This window comes from Sus scrofa, chromosome 6 (assembly GCF_000003025.6).
Source record: "Sus scrofa isolate TJ Tabasco breed Duroc chromosome 6, Sscrofa11.1, whole genome shotgun sequence".
Taxonomy (NCBI): Eukaryota; Metazoa; Chordata; class Mammalia; order Artiodactyla; family Suidae; genus Sus; species Sus scrofa.
The window spans coordinates 27727580-27747893 of NC_010448.4; the positions used below are offsets into that span (position 1 = coordinate 27727580).

A 20314-nucleotide genomic window follows, 5' to 3' on the forward strand; every position below is an offset into this window, starting at 1 on the left:
ATGACAAAAAAATAAAAAATAAAAAAAAATAAAAAAAGAAAAAGAAAAAGGCCTCGTTATACAAGGGACTCACAATAAGATTAATAACTGACTTGTCTTTTGAAATTGTGGAGGCCAGAGTTAGTGAAATGATATACTCAAAATACTGAAAGAATTTGTCAGAGTATCTGATTATTAACAGCAAGGATAAAAAGCTCTCTCTGTTATTTCTATCATCTCTTCCACGTTGTTCTCTGAGAACAGAAATGTAGGAATTTTCTTAAGAGATTTAAAAAAAAAAATAAAACCTTCCGAGTGAAAAATTCAGGTTCAAAGTTAAGTTTTGTTTTGTTTTGTTTTGGCTGTGGCATTCAGTGGTTTGATGTGGGATCTCAGTTCCCTGATCAGGGATTGAACCTGGGCCACAGTGGTGAAAGCACCAAATCCTAACCACTAGACAACCAGGGAACTCTCAGAAGTTAAAATTCCTAAGAATATTTGCTACTTTTTCATTTCCACAGGGATAAAAGACCTGATGCTTTCAGAAAAAATAGTAAATGGCAATTTAGAAGGTTGTTTCTGTAATAGCAGTTTGAATTTATATTATATGAGGGGGAATTTCAGATTGAGTTGATTGCTAAAATTAAAATATTTTATTAAAATAAGTAGGAGTTCCCATCATGGCTCAGTGGAAATGAATCTGACTAGCATCCATGAGGATGCAGGTTTGATCCCTAGCCTTGCTCAGTGGGTTAAGGATCCAGTGTTGCCGTCAGCTGTGTGTAGGTTGCAGATGCGGCTTGGATCTGGAGTTGCTGTGGCTGTGGTGTGGGCCGGTGGCTACAGCTCCGATTCAACCCGTAGCCTGGGAACCTCCATATGCCGTGGGGTGCAGCCCTTAAAGACAAAAAAAAAAAAAAAAAAAAAAAAAAATCATAGGTAAAAATTTTTAGTTTAACCTGCAGCATTTTTCTTACTTAGAATTTTCCAGATCTTGTTGCCCTGGGCCACAAATTGAGCTTTATCACTATAAAGTAAGTGCCATCTGTCGTGGTAGTAAACTAATGTAATAGTAGGTCTTAGCTATTATAAAAATTTTAAAGCATGTGATGCCAACCATCCAATTGGTAGTCAGCACTTCTCTGGAAATTTCCCATCCTTCCCTTTCTTCTGGAAGGTAGTGAAAGTAAAGAGGCGATGAAATATAGCAGTTAGGAGTAGGAGCTTCATAGTCATGTAATTGTGGTTCTTGGCCCCACCTCTTACCAGTAATGAGGACTGAGTGTGTTCTAAAATTCTTAGTTTGAAGCCCAAACTCCCACTATGACTGCAGTTGGAGATAGGGCCTTTATGGGAGCAATTAAGGTTAAATGACGTCTTTTTTGGGGGGGGGGTCATACCTGCAGCACATGAAGGTTTCCAGGCCAGGGATGGAATCTGCGCCACAGCTGCAGCAACACAGGATCCTTAACCCATTTCACCAGGCTGGGGGTCAAACCCTCACTGCCGCAGAGACAATGCAGTGTATTAACCCACTGTGCCACAGCGCAGTCTTAAGAGTGGGGCCCTGGAGTTCCCATCGTGGCTTAGTATTAACAAATCTAACTAGTATCCCTGAGGGCTCAAGTTCGATCCCTGGTCTTATCCAGTGGGTTAAGAATCTGGCGTTTCTATGAGCTGTGGTGTAGGTCACAGACACAGCTTGGATCCCATGTTGCTGTAGCTTTGGTGTAGGCCAGCAGCGGCTACACTTCCAATTCATCTCCTAGCCTGGGAACTTCCATATGCCACAGGTGCAGCCCTATGAAGACCAGGAAAAAAAAAAAAAAAAAAAAAATGGGGCCCTGATATGATGGAATTATAACAAGATACACAAGGAGCTAGCTCATTCATTCTCTCTCTCTCTCTCTGCCATGTGAGGACAGAAGTCTCTTTAACAGAAGCTAAAGTAAACAAGATGGTCACAGTTCCATTTTTAAAAATTGTGTAAATATTTCATCTGAAATATTTTCACAGGTATTGTCTTCTTTGCCTATGTTCAGGGTACCTTTGAAAAACGTTGGGAAGGATGTGAAACAGCACTTGGTATGTTGTTTGATTACATAAAGTTGACACAACATTTGGAAAACTGGCAATAAATGCTCAAACTGCGTATGTATATGCCTGTGATTCGGCAGTTTTACTCTGAGGCATGATATGCAATAGGAATAAATACATATATTCATCGAAAGGTATGTACTAGATATGACATTTGTAGCAGCGTTATTAGTAAAAGCCAAAAGCTGTAAACTGCTCAATGCCCACTAACAGTAGAATGGATAAATTGCATGTTCACACAGAGAAATATAATGAAAATGAAAAACTTCAACTAGCACACCATATGGATGAATTTCATGAATATATTGAGTATACAAAGAAGCACATGCTACATGAATCCATTTATATATAAAAGTAACAAAAATAGATAAAACTAATATTACATGTTGTTAGAAGGAAGGATAGTGGTTTATCCTTAGAAAAAGAGGCTAGTTCTTAGAATGGAGGAGAGGGAGACTTCTAAGATACTGGTACTGTTCTGGTTCTTTATATGGCTTTTAGTTACATGGAAGGTTCAGTTTCTGAAAATTCATCAAGCCGTCCTTCAGGCCAGCGCTATCCAGTAGAATTCAAATGTGAGTCACATTATGTAATTTAAATTTTTCTAAAAGCCAATTTAAAAAGGTAAAAAGAAATGCTATCGCTAGTTTTTATATTTTATCTCACCCAGCATATCCAAAATATTATCATTTGAACATAAAAATCAACATAAATATTTACAGATATTTTCCCTTTTTTTTTGTAGTAAGTGTTTGAAATCCAGTGTGTATTTTCCACTTAGAGACTCAAATCACATTTCAAGTATGTAGTAGTCATAGATGTTTATGGCTACCATATTGGAAAACACAGCCTTAAGATATGTATAATTTTTTTGTATGTGTAATATATTTCAATAAAATGCTTTAAAAGTTTCCTACAATTGATGAAGATATTTCTTGAGTACAATTACATAAACTCAAAATTAGATCCCGTTTGCTGATTGTATTTTTATTTCTTAATTTACTTACTGTAATTTGCAGGGATAAATTTCAATGTCTTTATATATTTGATTTTCAATAATTACAGGTCTCTGAAAGCTTGAAAAACTCAAAAATTTGGTGTTTCACCATGGAACACTTTAATCAGAGGTTTCTAACTAATTCTGAACAAAATGGAACTATAAGGACTCACAAAAAAAAAATTAGTGCTACTTCAGGGACTAGGTTGTTCTTTAAAGGCTCAAATTTCTAAAATCTGAAGTGCCTCTTGTAATGGCATGTGAATTTTTTTGTATTCAGAAATTTTATACCTCAGTCACTTTAACTGTGGATACATAAGTGTATTTGTAACTTATGCAACCCTAACTTCTAAATGGTTGGCAGACTATCTCAATACTTTGAATAAGAATTGTTTGGATAACAACTATGAATTACATGTGTACCACAACTAATTCCTAGTAAATTTCCATTTCATAATTTTAAAAATTCACTGAGAATGTTTTTATGCAGTGTTTGCTCTACCAACATTTGTATTTGTATCATCAATTTAAGAGTCAGTAACTTATTTTCATTGTTATTTTTTAAATTTAGTTTAGCAGTTACAAAATTGTTTCACTTTCAATATAATAATCTAATCTTCCAAAAGTTGTTTTGATTTTATGATAATAGTAGAAAAATTGAACCATTATTGGGATGAACAGATTTTCTATTTGAAGTACCTGATGATACTGATGTAAAACTGATGTTCTTTAGCTTTTTGCAAGGTTTTCCCCTCAGCAAAACCAGCATATGAACAGCTTTGCTTTTTGTATGCACATGAAAATGTGCATGAAAACTTAGAAGAGTCATTTGATTTAAATAAAAAGTTATGTTCTACAGAATGGTGTTAAATGTACCATTTGCAGCTGCACATGTTAACTTGTCGCCTTTGAAGTGTATGTCGATGCTTCTTCAGCAGATTTGTTTCTTTTGGTTTTCATATGATCAGTGATATCATCCTGGTCCCCACAGAGAATAGGAAATACCATTATTTTGTACAAATTACACATATATCATCAACTTTCTTAGAAACAAATTTAATTCTTAATATTTCATTAAATATATACTTCTGTTTTCTAAACTCATTGCACAGAAAGTTATTACCAAACTGTGACATATAGTTGAAGATTTAGCAATATAATAAAGACAGAATCAGTATAGCAAGAATGTAAAAGTATTCTATTTATATGCTCTATTGAGTACTACTGGGCCTTTATTTCAAAACGTGGGTTTTGAAAACACTTATCCACCTATTATGATGACCCCAACCTTGCGCATCTTTGTGCAGATTGTGGTATAGACCATGGAGTAGCAGACTAGCATGTAACAAGCACCTGGTGGGGACCAAAGTACTGAAAGCCTCTCCCACTACCACCTGAGACTGGATAGGGTTAGTTGTTCCAAACCATATGAGCATACTTTAGGGGTGAGTGTGTAGTTTTATCAGCAAGAAACCTTTGTGCTATTCTTGAAGGAGAGCTGTTACTTAATAAGGTTGCAATAGGAAAGGATCAGGATAACACTGGTAATTGCTGATCATCTTTCAGATTTAACCATTTATTAAAGGGCAGACTCTGTTCATTGCACATAACACTTCACATCTCCCTAGTAAAGACCAAGACAGCAGCTGGAATTAGTAAAGGGCTACCAAATCACTCATGGCCTTACTACAAATATTAGTAATGCTCTTGTTTTATTTTAATAATATAACCTATGATCATTGTTATTTATTTATTTATTTTGTCTTTTTGCCTTTTCTAGGGCCGCTCCCACAGCATATAGAGGTTCCCAGGCTAGGGGTCTAATCGGAGCTGTAGCCGCCAGCCTACGCCACAGCCACAGCCACTTGGGATCCGAGCCGGGTCTGCAACCTACACCACAGCTCACGGCAACGCCAGATCCTTAACCCACTGAGCAAGGGCAGGGACCGAACCTACAACCTCATGGTTCCTAGTTGGATTCGTTAACCACTGCACCACGACAGGAACTCCCTATGATCATTGTTAGAATACACCTTAGTGGCTGCTAACTTCCTTTAGTAGTTAGACTACATCTCGTGTTATATGCTCTAATTTCATCCTGAAATTCTTCTCTGATGTACTCAGTCACAACTGATAATCATATATTGATTTTTGTAAGTATTTGTTCATTGTCCACCTGCCTCACTAGACCAGAAACTGTGAGGGAAAACACCATTTGTTCCCACACATTGTACGCATGACAGTGACTTGGGCATAATAGTGAGTCACTAAATATTTGTGGGATAAATAAGTGAATGAATGAATGAATGCACAGGACAAAAGGATTATCTTGCTATCAGCACACATGTTCCACTTATATCTAAATAAGAGAAAGCCCTTGAGAGTTGGAAATAGTGTTCTTTCATAGACACCTCTGGCTTATATAGTACATTCTGAGAATACAGTTGATGTGTGTAATAGTGTTTAGTCAAATGCGTAAATCTTTTTTTTTCTTCTTTTTTTGGCTTCCCAGTGGCATATAGAATTCCTATAACTCTCACTGTGCTGGGCCAGGTATCAAACCTGCGTCCTGCCACTGCAGAGATGCTGCCGATCCCATTGCACCATAGCAGGATCTCCCACATATGTAAATCTTACATGTTACCTCATTTAATCTTGTGCAATAAGTATTCCTACTATGTACATTTTGCATGTGAGTTTTCTGAGGTTTAGAAAACGATATACCTTGCCCTGGATCATAAAGCTATAGTAATGCACAATAATAGAAACTTGATCACACCTTTCAGTTTTGTTGAAGTTATAGACCTGTGTCAGAATTACAAGTATTAAACAACCCTACTAACAGCCAAATAAAGAATTTATCACACATGGCGTTCCCGTTGTGGCTCAGTGGTTAACGAATCCGACTATGAACCGTGAGGTTGCAGGTTTGATCCCTGGCCTTGCTCAGTGGGTTAAGGATCTGGCGTTGCTGTGAGCTGTGGTGTGGGTCGCAGACATGGCTTGGATCCCGCATTGCTGTGGCTCTGGCATAGGCCGGTGGCTACAGCTCCGATTCGATCCCTAGCCCGGGAACCTCCATGTGCCACAGGAGCAGCCCTAGAAAAGGCAAAAAGACACACAAAGAATTTATCACACAGAACAAGATAGTAGCAGTACACAGTTCAGGCCTGGTATAGAACTTATTATTGGGGCTGTGGGTCTTTTCAGTTTTCTGCTGTACTGTGCTCAATATGTGGTTCCATCCTCATTGTGTTTGCAAGATGGTTGCTGTATCTCTCTCTGGTCGTTGCACCCGTTCCCAGGAAAGTGGAAAGGGGAAATATTTCTTAAATGACTCTTTTTTTTTTTTTTTTTGGCCATCCCTGGGGCATGCAGAAGTTCCCAGGCTGGGAATCAAACTCGTGCCACAGCAGCAACCCAGACCATAGTCGTGACAACACTGGACCCTTAACCCCCTGTGCTACAAGGGAACTCCTTAAATAACTTTCTTAAAAGCCTCATTAGGTGACCTACACTTTTTATTGGCTAGAACTAGAGTTACCTGGCCATTCCTTGCTGCAGTGAATCAAGGACAGTGAATATTGATGAACTTTTTGATAGCGTTTTTGGTATTTTAATTTCTTCAAGTGTGGCATCAAAAATCCTGGTGTTAGGGAGTTAGTTCCTTGGTGGCTAATCGTGTTAAAGATCTGATGTGGTCGCTGCTGTGGCTCAGGTTGCAGCTTTGGCTCAGGCTTGATCCCTGGCCCCAGAACTTCCGCATGCCATGGGTGTGGCCAAAAAAAAAAAAAAAAAAAAAAACCTAGTGTTGAGAAGTGTGTGAATACAAAGTGGTAGACAGTGAGGGAGCTTTTTTTAAGTTGCGGGGATATTATGGTCAGATTGTACTTTAGAAGGCATGCTCTAATAGCTGTGTTGTGGATTGGGGGGGTTAACAGAATGAAAGAGAGAAGAGATTTTGCAGTATTTGGGCAAGAGATCTTAGGAGCCTGAACTAAGAAAATGTTTGTAGGAGTGAAAAGACTGAAGATTCAAAAAATATTTAGGAGGTCAAATGGATAGGACTTGGTGGTTGATTGGCTCTGTGGAGACAAGGGGAGAGTGAAATGTCAAAGGTGGCCCAGGTCCCTTGCAGAAGTGAGGGAGTGGTGCCACCATCCAGACGAGACAAGTGTAAAGGGAAGTTTAAACTGGTACCTTACAGACACAAGAAGTTTGAGATATCTGGGTTCCGTTCATGTGCAGATCTTTATCGATTAGTTGGGAGAGGATTAGGATAGATTTCTTATCTTTCTTGATAATATTCCTTGAAATTTTATGTACTTTTTCTTGTCTAGAAGTTTCTAACATTTGTACAGTTGATTCTGTTAGTATTCTCTTTTATGTTTCTGGCTTTAGTGTCATAATTATCCTTATGTTGTAAAAGTATTTACTGATTTTTTTTTGTACTTCTGTTTTCAATATTGACTTGATCAGGATTTTATTTTGGTGAATAGGATGAAGTAAGGACAGAAAAGGGAAGAACATTTTCAGTCGTAAGAATGTGATTGAACACCATAACTGTTTACATGTTACAACAGAGCATGGAAATACTGAAGTTTCCTTTTAAAAGTTACTCTGACTTTTTAAAATGATTTTGATGTTTTGAGAAGTACTCTTGCTGTGCATTTCCTTCAAAAAATAAGATACCCTTAAACTTTATTTTTTATTACAAATCAAAATTAAAATACCTATTTCATGTATTCTTACGACAGCAGGAGGATGCATTAGCACAACAGGCCTTTGAAGAGGCCCGAAGAAGGACACGTGAATTTGAAGATAGAGACAGGTCTCATCGGGAGGAAATGGAGGTGAGAGTTTCACAGCTGCTGGCAGTAACTGGTTAGTACTTTCCCCCAACTCTCAGGCTCTATTTGTGATGTTTATGCATAATGTTTTTTAATAGTTTGTCTTTCATTTTTAAAAAGTTGTGCCATCTGACTTTGTTTTTATTAAATGTAATTACTATAAAGAAAATGAGGCTTAATTTTAAGATCATACGTGAAGCCTTCATTTATTGGTCTTTGTAAAAGTCATTTACCATGATAAGGTATGTTTTCTATTCATTGATCCAAATACCTTATCTCTTTTTTCTTAATTATCTTTCAGGTTATGTGTAAAAATTACCTGATGTTAATATAGAATACATTTTTAGGACATTATTAAAGTTGTTTGGGAGTAACATTTTCTGCTTTTCAATAAATATTTGTCTTCATTTTGTAACAGTGTAATTTTCAGTCCTTTGTGTAATCTCTTTACTGGAAGAACATTTAATATTTTCAAACTACTCAAAGAATGAAATTAGACTATTTTTCTTTTAACATTTTTATGGTAACCGTTTTCATTTGTGTAAAGTAAAATACACAGATGAAATCTACACCAAAAAAAATGTGTAGCTTAATTATTAGAAGCCTAACACCCTTGTAAATACCACCTAGGTAAAAAAATAAAAATGTGACAGTAAGTACCCAAGTAAGTACCTACCTCCATGTGTGTAACCATGACCTTCTCTCTCACCTCAAAAGTAGTCATTGTCTCAACTTTTTGAGACTCGTCTAAGTCACATCTGTGACTTAGATCACAGCTCACAGCAACACTGGACCCTTAACCCACTGAGCAAGGCCAGGGATCAAACCCACATCCTCATGAATGCTAGTCAGGTTCATTAATCGCTGAGCCACGATGGGAACTCCTGTCTCAACTTTTAAAGTAATCACTTCCTTGTCTTTTAATAATTTTTATTACCCCTGTCTATATCAGTCTTAAACACCCAAATTTAGTCTTGTCCAGTGTTTAAATTTGATATGACTGTCATTGCCACAAGCTGCGGTGTGGGTTGCAGACGTGGCTCAGATCCCACGTTGCTTGGATGTGGCTTAGTCTGTCATCTGCAGCTCTGATTTAACCCCTAGCCTGGGAACGTCCATGCATTGCAGATGCAGCCCTGAAACAAACAAATGAAAAATAAAACAGCTTCTGTTCTGCATGTCTGAAAACTAGAGCCTGTACATTAAAGTAGAATAATACAAGTTAATGGTCTCTGGAAAGATTTTAAATGTCTATAATTTGTTGGTTTATATTAAATAGGCAATTTATCAAGTAATGAACTGTATTGTGCTGGATTCTGCTTCAGGGACTTGAAATATATAGATGAAAATGCATGGTTTCTGTCCTTGAACATCTATTAGTCTGGGGGAAAATAGATATATAAATAGATAATTGCAGTCTGCTTTAGCAGCAGTTGCATGTAAAGGGGAATAGTGGCACTGCAGAGGAAGGAGCACTTAAGTCTGCCTCCTCTTGGGGATTCACAAGAAAACACACTTGAAGGGATTTGAAGGAAAATGTGAGTTGGCCAGCTAGACAGGCTGGGGAAAGTATTCTGGACAGAAGGAATAGTATGTGCAAAAAAGTGAAGGAGTAAGAGATCTTGCCATGTCAGAGAGTATGCCTGATCCATCTTTCTGGAGGAAACGAACCAGGGCTTTAAATGATGATAAGAATTGCTTTATAAAAAGTGCTGTTCACCTGTATTACATTTGAAGAATAACTATTTGACAACTAATGGAACAGCTAGGTATTTTGTGTATATATTTTGCTTAAATAAAATTCTAGATTAGTTGAAATTAAGAATTATCTTTTCTAAAGTGTTACTTTGGTCTTAAAAATAACATTACTTGAAGAAAAACATTTTGGTGTGTGAGTATATTTGTGCATATGTTTATATTTGTGTGTGAGCAAGAATATATTCTCTTGATAGAGGTGTCAAATAATTTGTTGCTCAGATAGACAGATTCCAGTCAGTTTTATTTATGTCAGTAATTGAGCACGTGGGCTTTGTAGTTAGGCTTAGTTGAGATTCCTGCTCTATCACTTGCCAACCTGTCTTAAGCCCCTTTTCTCATAGAAATCATTGTGAGAATTAAGTGGGAAAATGCTTGTAAAGCACTTAGTATGGTGCTTGGTATGTGTATGCCTACCGTAAATAATAGCCCTGAATACTTCTTTAGCACTAAAAGCTCTACCGCAGTGCTGGTTCCAGTTAATTGAATTATCTGACTAACAAGAACATCCTTTTAGTTCTCTAAAGTGTATCAAGGCACTTTCTCTGCATTATGATCTAGAGCATAGAGAAAGTGGTTACATTTTCATCAATGATTTAAGATCCTTTGGTCCCTTATGGTAGTAATTTTAAAAGTCAGTTTTCATAGAGAACTGTCATCTAGAAAATTGGGCTGGAATCTGACTCCAGAGCTTGCACTGGCAGTCTCTTAGGGGAATTTGGGGTATGCATGTCTTTTGGCACTTTATGCATGTGTATTTTGCTTCCCTTTAAAAAATATAACAGTTCATTTTTCTTGTAGTTCACCTCCTTTTCCTACAAGGAGACATTGGAGAAAAATATTGCATTTTCCCCCTGTGATTCAGACATCTCTGGAGGACCTTACAAAATATAACCAAACATTCTTTGTATGTGTCTGTTTTTAATTTTTTTTAATAACAATTTTATTTTAAAAATTTTCTTAGAGTTCCCACTGTGGTGCAGCAGGTTAAAGATCCAGTGTTGTCTCTGTGGTGGCATGGGTTCAATCCCCAGCCTGGTCCCTGACCCAGTGCAGGGGGTTAAGGATCCATCATTGCCACAGCTGTGACGTAGGTCACAGCTGCAGGTCAGATTCGATCCCTGGCCTGGGAACGTCCATATGACACAGGTGCAGGGGAAAAAAAAATAGTTAAGTTCATCTAGGTAACATCCTCACTACATCTGAAGGAACTTGGACTCTGAGAAAAATTGACTCGCACTCTTTGAAATAGTTGGTTAATAAAAGTAGTGAAGACTCTTAAACCAGTTTCCTAACCAGAAAGTCTCTACAAATACAGCCTAGCACTGGGAAATGAATTTCCACATCACCCATAAAGATGATTAAGTTGAAAAATAAAGTCTGCCAGAAGAGGTTAGAAACTATTCTGCCTGGAAAAGAAAAAACTGAGGAAGGAAAGAATAATAATGGTTACAGTGGGTGGTCCTGATGCCTGACCAGAGACAAGGGCCAAGGAGAAGTGGTAACTGTGGGTGGCAGTAACCCAGCAAATGGTCCTTGGAGGCTTAAGATCCTGGCAGCATAGCGGCTAGGGATGTCCCGCCCTGTTTGGATAACCTCTGAGGCCTCTAGCCCTGACATGGTAAGCTTGTAACAGTGGTGCTCATGAGCATTTAATATGTGTATACAGTTCAGTTTACTAACAGTGGGAAGCAGAACTCCAAGTGGTTTTGGTTTCCACCGGTGTTTTTTAACCTGAAATCAGTTCTAAAACTGATTCTTTTTTATTGTTTATCTTTCATACCTTTCGAATTTTATATGATTATCTATTACCCATTAAAAGAAATAAAATTTGTTGTTAGTGTTAACAGAGAATGATGAAAACAGAACTTGCTATCTGTATTTTCTCGTGTATAGGCAGTTTTTTAAAATGTGAAATCCTGTCTTCATTTGAAATTTTATGTGGAACCTTAATATATAAAATAGATAAAAGGGGCGCTCTTCTGAATGAAGCTGGAGTAGGGATAATTCTGGTCTCCATATAGAGTTCCAGGGGTGTTTTCGGGGAACCCAGTAACTGACAGAATGTAACTTGAGAACCTTTGAGGTAGTAGATGAGCATGAGATTTCTTTTTTCTTTTCTTTTCTTTTCCTTTCATTTCCTTTCCTTTCCTTTTCCTTTCCTTTCTTTTCCTCCCTTTTTTGGCCACCCCGCAGTATATGGAGCTCCTGGGCCAAGGATCAGATCTGAGCTGTAGCTGCTACCTAAGCCACAGCTGTGGCAATGCCCGATCCCTAACCCACTGTGCTGGGCCAGGGATTGAACCTGTGTCCCAGTGGTCCCAAGATACCATCTATCCTCTTGCACCACAGTGGGAACTCTGAGCATGAGGTTTCTAATAGATTACCCTCATTTTGAATCCTAGCTCTACACTTATTTCCATGTGACATTGGAAAAGTTGCTTATTCTCTTGACCCTTATCTGTTAAATAGAGCTAACACCCTACCTCCCTGGGGTGCTGCCCAGCTCAGTATCTGCCACTTAAAATGGGGCTCATTGGAAACTGGTTTCTTTACCTTCTCTTTCTGTGTACCTTGGCTCACAACATACCTGGAGTGGCAGTAAAGGCAGGCATAATCTAACTTGAGTCTGTGAAAAAGTCCAAGAAATGTTGCAAACTGTTTTATATCCTGGTGGTGTTTGTTTGTTTGTTTTTTAACAACAGGAAAGGATTTTAAACTTTTCTGGCCTCTCTCGGGTTGAGTAGTGACAAAAGGGTACAAAGAGAATTTGCTGTGTTGGGTGATATTATATTTCCAGTTATATGGGTGTGTTCACTTAGTGAATGCAGCAGTCATATATTTATGACTTGTTTGCTCTTCTGTACTTTAATAAAAAGTTGACTTTAAAAAAGAAGAAATAATCACAGGCGTTCCTTCTGTGAAGTGCGTATTCTTTGTTATCTGTTGCCACATGGAAGTAACCCAGTGTCTTTTTACCTGAGAATCTGGCCACAATTTGAAAATGTTAACGTGTTACTTATGGCAGTCCTTCATGATTCTGTGAAGGAAGATTGAGCTTAATAAGGTACAGACTGAGTGCTTTGGTCATAAATAAATTTGAAAGATACCTCTGTCATCTGTTTTATAGCAGCTCATACACTGGCTGTGTCTAGAGATTGCCTTCAGCTGGATTGGCCTCTTAACCTGAAACTGTAATGTACTACTGTTGGCTCTTAATTCAACTGCAGAGTGACAGGGTGCTGAAAGAGATTTTCTCTGTCATTATCTAAAAAATGCTTTCATTTACTTGGGTTATAAATCCTTAGCATAAATTGTCTTTAATGTTACAGAATGGGTAAATAATTATTGCTTATTCTACTATAGGCAGTTTTAGTGCAGTTTAGCAAACCATATGAGAATTTTATATGGAAACTATTTGGAAATAAAAACAGGCAAAAGACTTTATGTGGTTTTTATATTTGTGTTTTGTATGTTTTTGGAGCCTTCGATTCTGTGTGGTCCAAGAAAAAAATCTCAGCCTCTATTTACTTTAAATTCCCACAGACTTCAGTTTTCAAATCACTTTATTCTACCAACACTTATTTTTATGTAAAGACAAATTAACATAAAAATCTATCTATACTGGACCTTCCTGAGGTGTGTTTTGTGTATAGGCAGTAGATGAGGGTGAACCACGAGTAGGAACTCAGCCTAAAAATAAGAATTGGGAGAGGATTAATAAGGGAGGACAAGAATAGTAGGTCTGTCTTTTCCCATAATAAGAGAAAGACAGTTTTGGTTTGGTTTCTAACATAGGAAATTAAGCTTTATTAAAATTTATTTTGTTTTAACATTGTTTTAGTTGGTAAACATTACACTTATCTGCAGGATGTGAACTTTTTTAACATTTGAAAAGTTCATATAGGTAACCCGGGATGTGATGAGCAGCTTTGTTGTGATAGCAACAGCATGAGGCTTACTATGTGCCAGGCAGTGTACTCTAAAACAGTTGTTTTACACTTGATTCTTTTGGTGGGGGGGAGAAGGTTGTTGTTTTTGGATTTTTTTGGTTGTTTTAGGGCCACACCCATGGCATATGAAAGTTCCCAGGCTAGGGGTCAAATCAGAGCTGTAGCTGCCGTCCTACACCACAGCCACAGCAAAGCCAGATCTGAGCCATTACTGCCACCTTCACCACAATTCACGGCAACGCCGGATCCATAACCCAAGGCCAGAGCAAGGCCAGAGATTGAACCCACATCCTCATGGATCTTAGTCGGGGTTCATTATCACTGAGCCACCATGGGAACTCCTACACTTGATTCTTAAATGAGCTTATAAAATGCATCTCCAAGGGATGCCTCTAAGTGTCACTGCCTCACTAAAATCCTATTTAAATGTAAGGAGCACATTAAAGTAAGACATGTCCAAACTCATCAGAACTCATTTTCTATTTGAAAAGCGATTCGAACAACCAACCCAGTGGATATCCTGATATACTTGCTCAAGGTAGCCACCTGGGTTTCTGAGGTGAGAAGTCATGGGGGAGATGCAGCAATTCAATCATGACCAGCCGTAAAGACATCTTTCCATAATAATGTCTGATATATGGAGAAAACTCAATTTTGTTGGGAAGGTGTAACAGATACTTTTGTAATTCTTGATTTGTTCTGTAATAAAACTAAAATTTACCATGAGGATACTGGGGGGGAAAAATCTATCTCCATTTTGAGGAACTAAGGCTGAAAGAGGATAAGAAGTTTGTATAAAATCACATAGCTAAAGTAGAACTGCCCCAATCCATGTTTGGAAATGTAGGTTATTTACACTTTTCTTTTTTATATTAAAATGACACTTTATATTTAAAGTTCTCCTGAAGTTGTTTACTTTGTAAGAACTCTAGTTTGTTTTTTGGGGGGTTTTTTGTCTGTTTGTTTTTTTGGGCCATGCCCATGGCATGAAGTTCCCATGGCCAGTGATCAAACGCAAACCAAAGCAGTGGCCTGAGCCACAGCAGTGACAGTGCCAGATCCTTGAACCACTGAGCCACATGGGAACTCCAAGAACTATTTAAAAAAATTTTTTTATTATAGTGGATTTATAATGTTCTGTCAATTTCTGCTATACAGCAAAGTGACACAGTTATACATATATATACATTTTTTTCTGTTATTAACTTCCATCATGAACTATTTTTTTGATGTGCCTGTTAGACCAACTCTTGCAGTCTACTTATTTGACAGGTGTTTGTGATTGTCTGCTGACCTTATTTTTACTTTTTTCACTTTTTTTTTATTTTTTATTTTTTGTCTTTTTCTAGGGTCTCATCCATGGCATATGGAGGTTCCCAGGCTAGGGGTCCAACTGGAGCTGAAGCTGCTGGCCTAGACCAGACCCAAGCCATGTCTGCAACCTACACCACAGCTCAGGGCAACGCCAGATCCTCAACCCACTGAGCAAGGCCAGGGATCAAACCCGCAACCTCATGGTTCCTAGTTGGACTTGTTAACCACTGAGCCACAACAGGAACTCCCTTTTTTTTTTTTTTTTTGTCTTTTCTAGGGCCACACCAGTGGCATATGGAGGTTCCCAGGCTAGGGGTCTAATCGGAGCTGTAGCCGCTGGCCAGAGCCACAGCCACAGCAACACAAGAGCCAAGCCGTGTCGGGAACCCCTATTTTTGCTTTTTTTTTTTTAAAACCTTTTTTTTATTATTACTCAAATGAATTTATCACATCTGTAGTTGTATAATGATCATAACAATTTGATTTCACAGGATTTCCATCCCACAACCCAAGCACATCCCCCCACCCCCCACCTCCCACCTATTTTTACCTTTTTTAATAAGTTTGGAGAAAGTGCATTTCTTTCTTTTGTATTAGGACTTAAAACTTCTGTTTTGAGTTCCCGTCATGGCTCGTCGTGGTTAGCAAACCCGACTAGGATCCATGAGGGTGTGGGTTCAATCCCAGGCCTCGCTCAGTGGGTTAAGGATCCATTGTTGCCGTAGCTGTGGTGTAGGTTGGCAGCTACAGCTCCAATCAGACCCCTAGCCTGGGAATTTCCATATGCCGTGGATGCGGCCCTTTAAAAAAAATTTTTTTTTTCTACTTTGTGTCTCTTCTGGCCTTGGCAATCAGAAGAAATAGCAGATGACTCAGGAGGTTGATATTAGTGCTAGTTTTAAGTTAAAGGTTCATCTTCATCTTTTTAAGAGTTCTGAGTGTGTTCTCACTGCTACCAGCTAACTATGAAACCCCAGGGGAATCATTTAACCTTCTGGGTCTTAGGCCTATCATCTATAACATGAGAGTTGAGCTAGACCTCTCTCTATAAAGTACTGTGCCTCTAAAATTCTGTTTTTCTGTGTTCTGACTTTTAGCCAAATGTCACACACAAAGTGATTTGCATGTTATCTGTACATAGTAAACCCTCAATAAGTTGAATCCATTTTTAATTATTAGGGCATTTTCTCATGAAGAGTTTTCTCTAATTTGATTATCTTGATAATAAAAGAATGGAAATGACCAAGTTTTATTCATTTTTATTTGGAATCCCTGCTGTTGGCTGCTTCTACACAGCCCTGACCAGTAGGGAAAGCTCCAGAGTCTGGTTGCTATTCTTTGTCTTTTCATTTTTAATACATCCCATGACTGTCATCTATAAATTGGGTTTGCCATGTTTCTGGGTGACCGTATATTGAAAGAAAGAAAACAGGAACAACTGGTAGTGAGAGGTCTGTAGTAAAATGTCTAGATTAATTCTTTATGAATATTAAGAACAGACTTGTATTCTGAATAGGCTCGTGAATGTCTGCTTTATATTAAAACTCTTTTCTTAAACAACTGTTAATATGTTAAAACCAAGGGCCTATGTGGATTAACTGGGGAAAAGAAAACTAGAAATTACAGACTTTATTATAATAATCAAATTCGCAGAGTTCCTTTGCCATCTAGTTTGTTAGTCATAGAAGAATTCCTTCTAAAACATCCACCCTCCATTAGGAAACTACCACAGAAGAAAGCACTGCTAAGGCAGCTCATCTAGTTGTTGAATTCCAGTCTTGTGGAAGCTATTTCACTGAACCTAAATCTGTTTCTGTGTCCTTCATATGACAGCCAATAAATCTTCCCTTCTAGCATTAAATTTCCTCCCAGTCTCACAGCTCTCTCATCTCCCCATTTCTGCTGTCATTCATCCTCTGTCAGATTTCCCCTTATTTTTTTTATTTTTGATTCTCATTCATAGTGTCTTCCTTTACATCTTCCTCATTCCTTTTTTTTTTTTTTTTTTTTTTTTTTTTTCTTTTTAGAGCCGCACCCATGGCTTATGGAGGTTCCCATGCTAGGGGTTGAATCAGAGCTGTAGCTGCTGGCCTACACCACAGCCACAACGTGAGATCCAAACCGCATCTTTGAACTACACCACAGCTCACGGCAATGCTGGATCCTTAACCCACTGAGCGAAGTCAGGGATTGAACCTACATCCTCATGGATACTAGTCAGGTTCGTTAACCACTGAGCCATGATGGGAACTCCGTCCTCATTCCTTCTTTATAATATAAATATAAACTAAAAAATAAATAAATAGTAAAACAACTTTTCTTTCCATAGCTTTTACCAAAAATATATTTTAAATAAATAAACCCACGACAGCTTCAGCACAGCTGTGACCAGTAGGGAGAGCTCTAGCTGCTGATAACTGGTTTTTTTCACTCATTTGGAGTCATCCCTTTATTAAAATAATTTGAAAATTACTGTTATTTGAAGACAAAAGCTGAAATACCTTTTCACAAAGCGTTATTGGTAGGTTAGTAGTAATTCATAGGTATATAATTAGGATTGATTTTTTTCAGTGTTTCTTCATTGCTCAGCCCCTTTCTAACCTTCATTGACTGAAACCAGATGCTCATATCACCATCTCTGATTTTGCAGAATTGATCTGTCCTTACACTACATTTAGCATTGATTCTATATGGAACATAAATTGTTTTTCTGATGCATGTGCATTCCATAGCTCTTTCAGTCTGTACCCATGCAGCATAACATTACCCTGACTAGTTAATTGAAAGAAACGTGCTAAACTCGTGCTAAACTTTAGTCAGTGTGCAATCTGCTACTAAAAAAAAAAGCTAAGGTTTGCTAGAGAAATATATCACAATTTATAAGAAAGATCACAGAAGTTAGTATTGGGTTTTATGTTATTTCTTTGAAAGTGGATCAGGCAGTATCATTTCTTTCTAAACAGCATAATCCTCTTAACAAATTATATAACTGGAGCTTCTTACTAACCCTGATTTTGTAATACAAGTGAATGTGTCTTGCTGACAGGATTCTTTGAAGGTCAGGGATGCTCTTTCTGTAACAACTGTTTTAGATCTTAAGAATTGAAATCAGAACATTTCGGGAGTTCTCATCATGGCTAAGCAGAAACAAATATGATTAAGATCCCTGAGGACGCAGGTTTGATCCCTGGCATTGCTCAGTGGGTTAAGGATCTGGCATTGCTGAGAGCTGTGGTGTAGGTCACAGATGTGGCTTGGATCTGGCGTTGCTGTGGCCATGGTACAGCTCCAGTTGAACCCGCTGGGAACCTCCATGTGCCAAGGGTGTAGCCCTAAAAAGACAAAAAAAGAAACAAGTCAGAACATTTCATTTTTGGTTAAATTTGTTTACAGCATTGAGGTATATGGAATGGGTGGCTAACGGGGACCTATTGCATAGCCCAGAGAACTCTACCCAGTATTCTGTGATAATCTATGTAGGAAAAGAATCTGAAAAAGAATGGACATTTGCTTTTTTTTTTTTTTTTAGGGCTGCACCCGCGGCATATGGAAGTTCCCAGGCTAGGGGTTGCATCAGAGCTGCAGCTGCCCACTATAGCCACAGCAATTCGGGATCTGAGCTGCATCTGTGACCTAACACCACAGCTCATGGCAACACTGGATCCTTAACCCACTGAGCGAGTCCAGGGATGAACCTGCATCTTCGTGGATCCTAGTCGGGATTGTTAACCACTGAGCCACAAACGGAACTCTGAGAATGGATGTTTGTATATGTATAACTGAATCACTTTATTGTATGGCAGAAATTATCACAACCTTGTAAATCAATTATACTTCAATAAAACTTTAAAAAAATGTAAAAAAATTGTTTCCAAAAACTGACAATGGACAATCAATTGGTGATAATAATACATGACTCGGAGTTCCTGTCGTGGCTCAGTGGTTAACAAATCCGACTAGGGACCATGAGGTTGCGGGTTCGATCCCTGGCCTTGCTCAGTGGGTTAAGGATCTGGCATTGCCCTGAGCTGTGATGTAGATTGCAGACGCAGCTCGGATCCCACGTTGCTGTGACTCTGGCGTAGGCCAGCAGCTACAGCTCCGATTAGACCCCTGGCCTGGGAACCTCCATATGCCACGGGAGTGGCCCTAGAAAAGGCAAAAAAGACAAATAAATAAATAAATAAAATTCTTAAAAAATAATAATACATGACTCCATTTAACTGAAGACTGCACGGGTAATTGCAGTTGGTCCCAATTGTTGGCATATAACAGGTGGCTAAAACAAGATCCAGATGAAAGATGATGGTGGCTTGGACTGAGATGAGAGTGGCAGAGGTAGTCTTAGAAATGGTCAGATCCAGGATATATTTAAATGTAGAGATGTCAGAATTTGCTTTTGGGTGTGAGAGAAAGAGATGTTATGGGTGACCTCAAGTTTTTTTGCCTAAACAACTCATAAAAGTCCTTTACCTAACATAGGAAAACTGTTGCTGAAGGAACCAGGTTCTGTATACAAACATGTTTGCTTGACTGACATTCGTAGTCACTAAAGAACACTTAGGGAAGATGTATTGGAATTTGTGAAAGAAACTGAAAGTAATTATGTGTGGGAGCACTGTATCAAAACTTATGTTAACAGAGTGTCATGCACAATATGTTCTTAGATATTCTCTATTAAATAATTTGCCATAAATAGTTTAAATAGAAATGTTTATTCTAAACTAAAACTTGAAATCCTCAGTATTTATAAATGTCAAGCCTCTTAGTTGTTAAGTGTTGTTGTAAAGATACTTCTGTGTATATAAGTGCACCAAGGGCTCTAATATCATATTTCTGTTTTTGCTTTTGAAACAATACTTTATCCGTAGTATTTCTTAATTTTATTTCTTGAGGTAGAAATTTTTGGTTAAAAGCCATTTGGCAGGAGTTCCTGTCGTGGCGCAGCGGAAATGAATCGGACTAGGAACGATGAGGCTGCGGGTTCGATCCTTGACCTTGCTCAGTGGGTTAAGGATCCAGCATTGCCGTGAGCTGTGGTGTAAGTCGCAGATGCAGTTCAGATCTGGCATTGCTGTGGCTGTGGCGTAGGCTGGAGGCTACAGCTCTGATTAGACCCCTAGCCTGGGAACCTCCGTATGCCTCAGACGCGGCCCTAAAAGGAGAAAAAGACCAAAAAAAAAAAAAGCCATTTGGCAGAGGCACTTCAGTGAGAGATGAAATTCACTACTATATTTTTCACCCATACAATTAGTAGGCCATACACTATGTGTAAATCAGTTTCTATATTTGTAAAATAGATAAATAATAGCACCTATGTAATAGATGGTTGGCAGAGGTTAAATTTGTTTGTCCATGGAATTGCTTAG

At 38.2% G+C, this 20314-nt stretch overlaps 1 protein-coding gene across 6 annotated transcripts in view; it reads left to right on the forward strand.

Moving 5' to 3' along the window:
• CBFB (core-binding factor beta subunit) overlaps positions 1-20314 on the forward strand; it is a 66537-nt gene that overhangs the window by 43260 nt on the left and 2963 nt on the right. For 2 of the 6 annotated variants that reach the window (XM_021094052.1, XM_021094057.1), the window contains 2 exons: positions 1996-2064; positions 7831-7926. In XM_021094052.1, the coding sequence (XP_020949711.1) occupies positions 1996-2064; positions 7831-7926 (165 nt within the window). Of the gene's footprint in view, positions 1-1995; positions 2065-7830; positions 7958-20314 lie in introns of all 6 variants that reach the window. The other 4 variants (XM_021094054.1, XM_021094058.1, XM_021094053.1 and 1 more) reach the window with 3 other exon arrangements.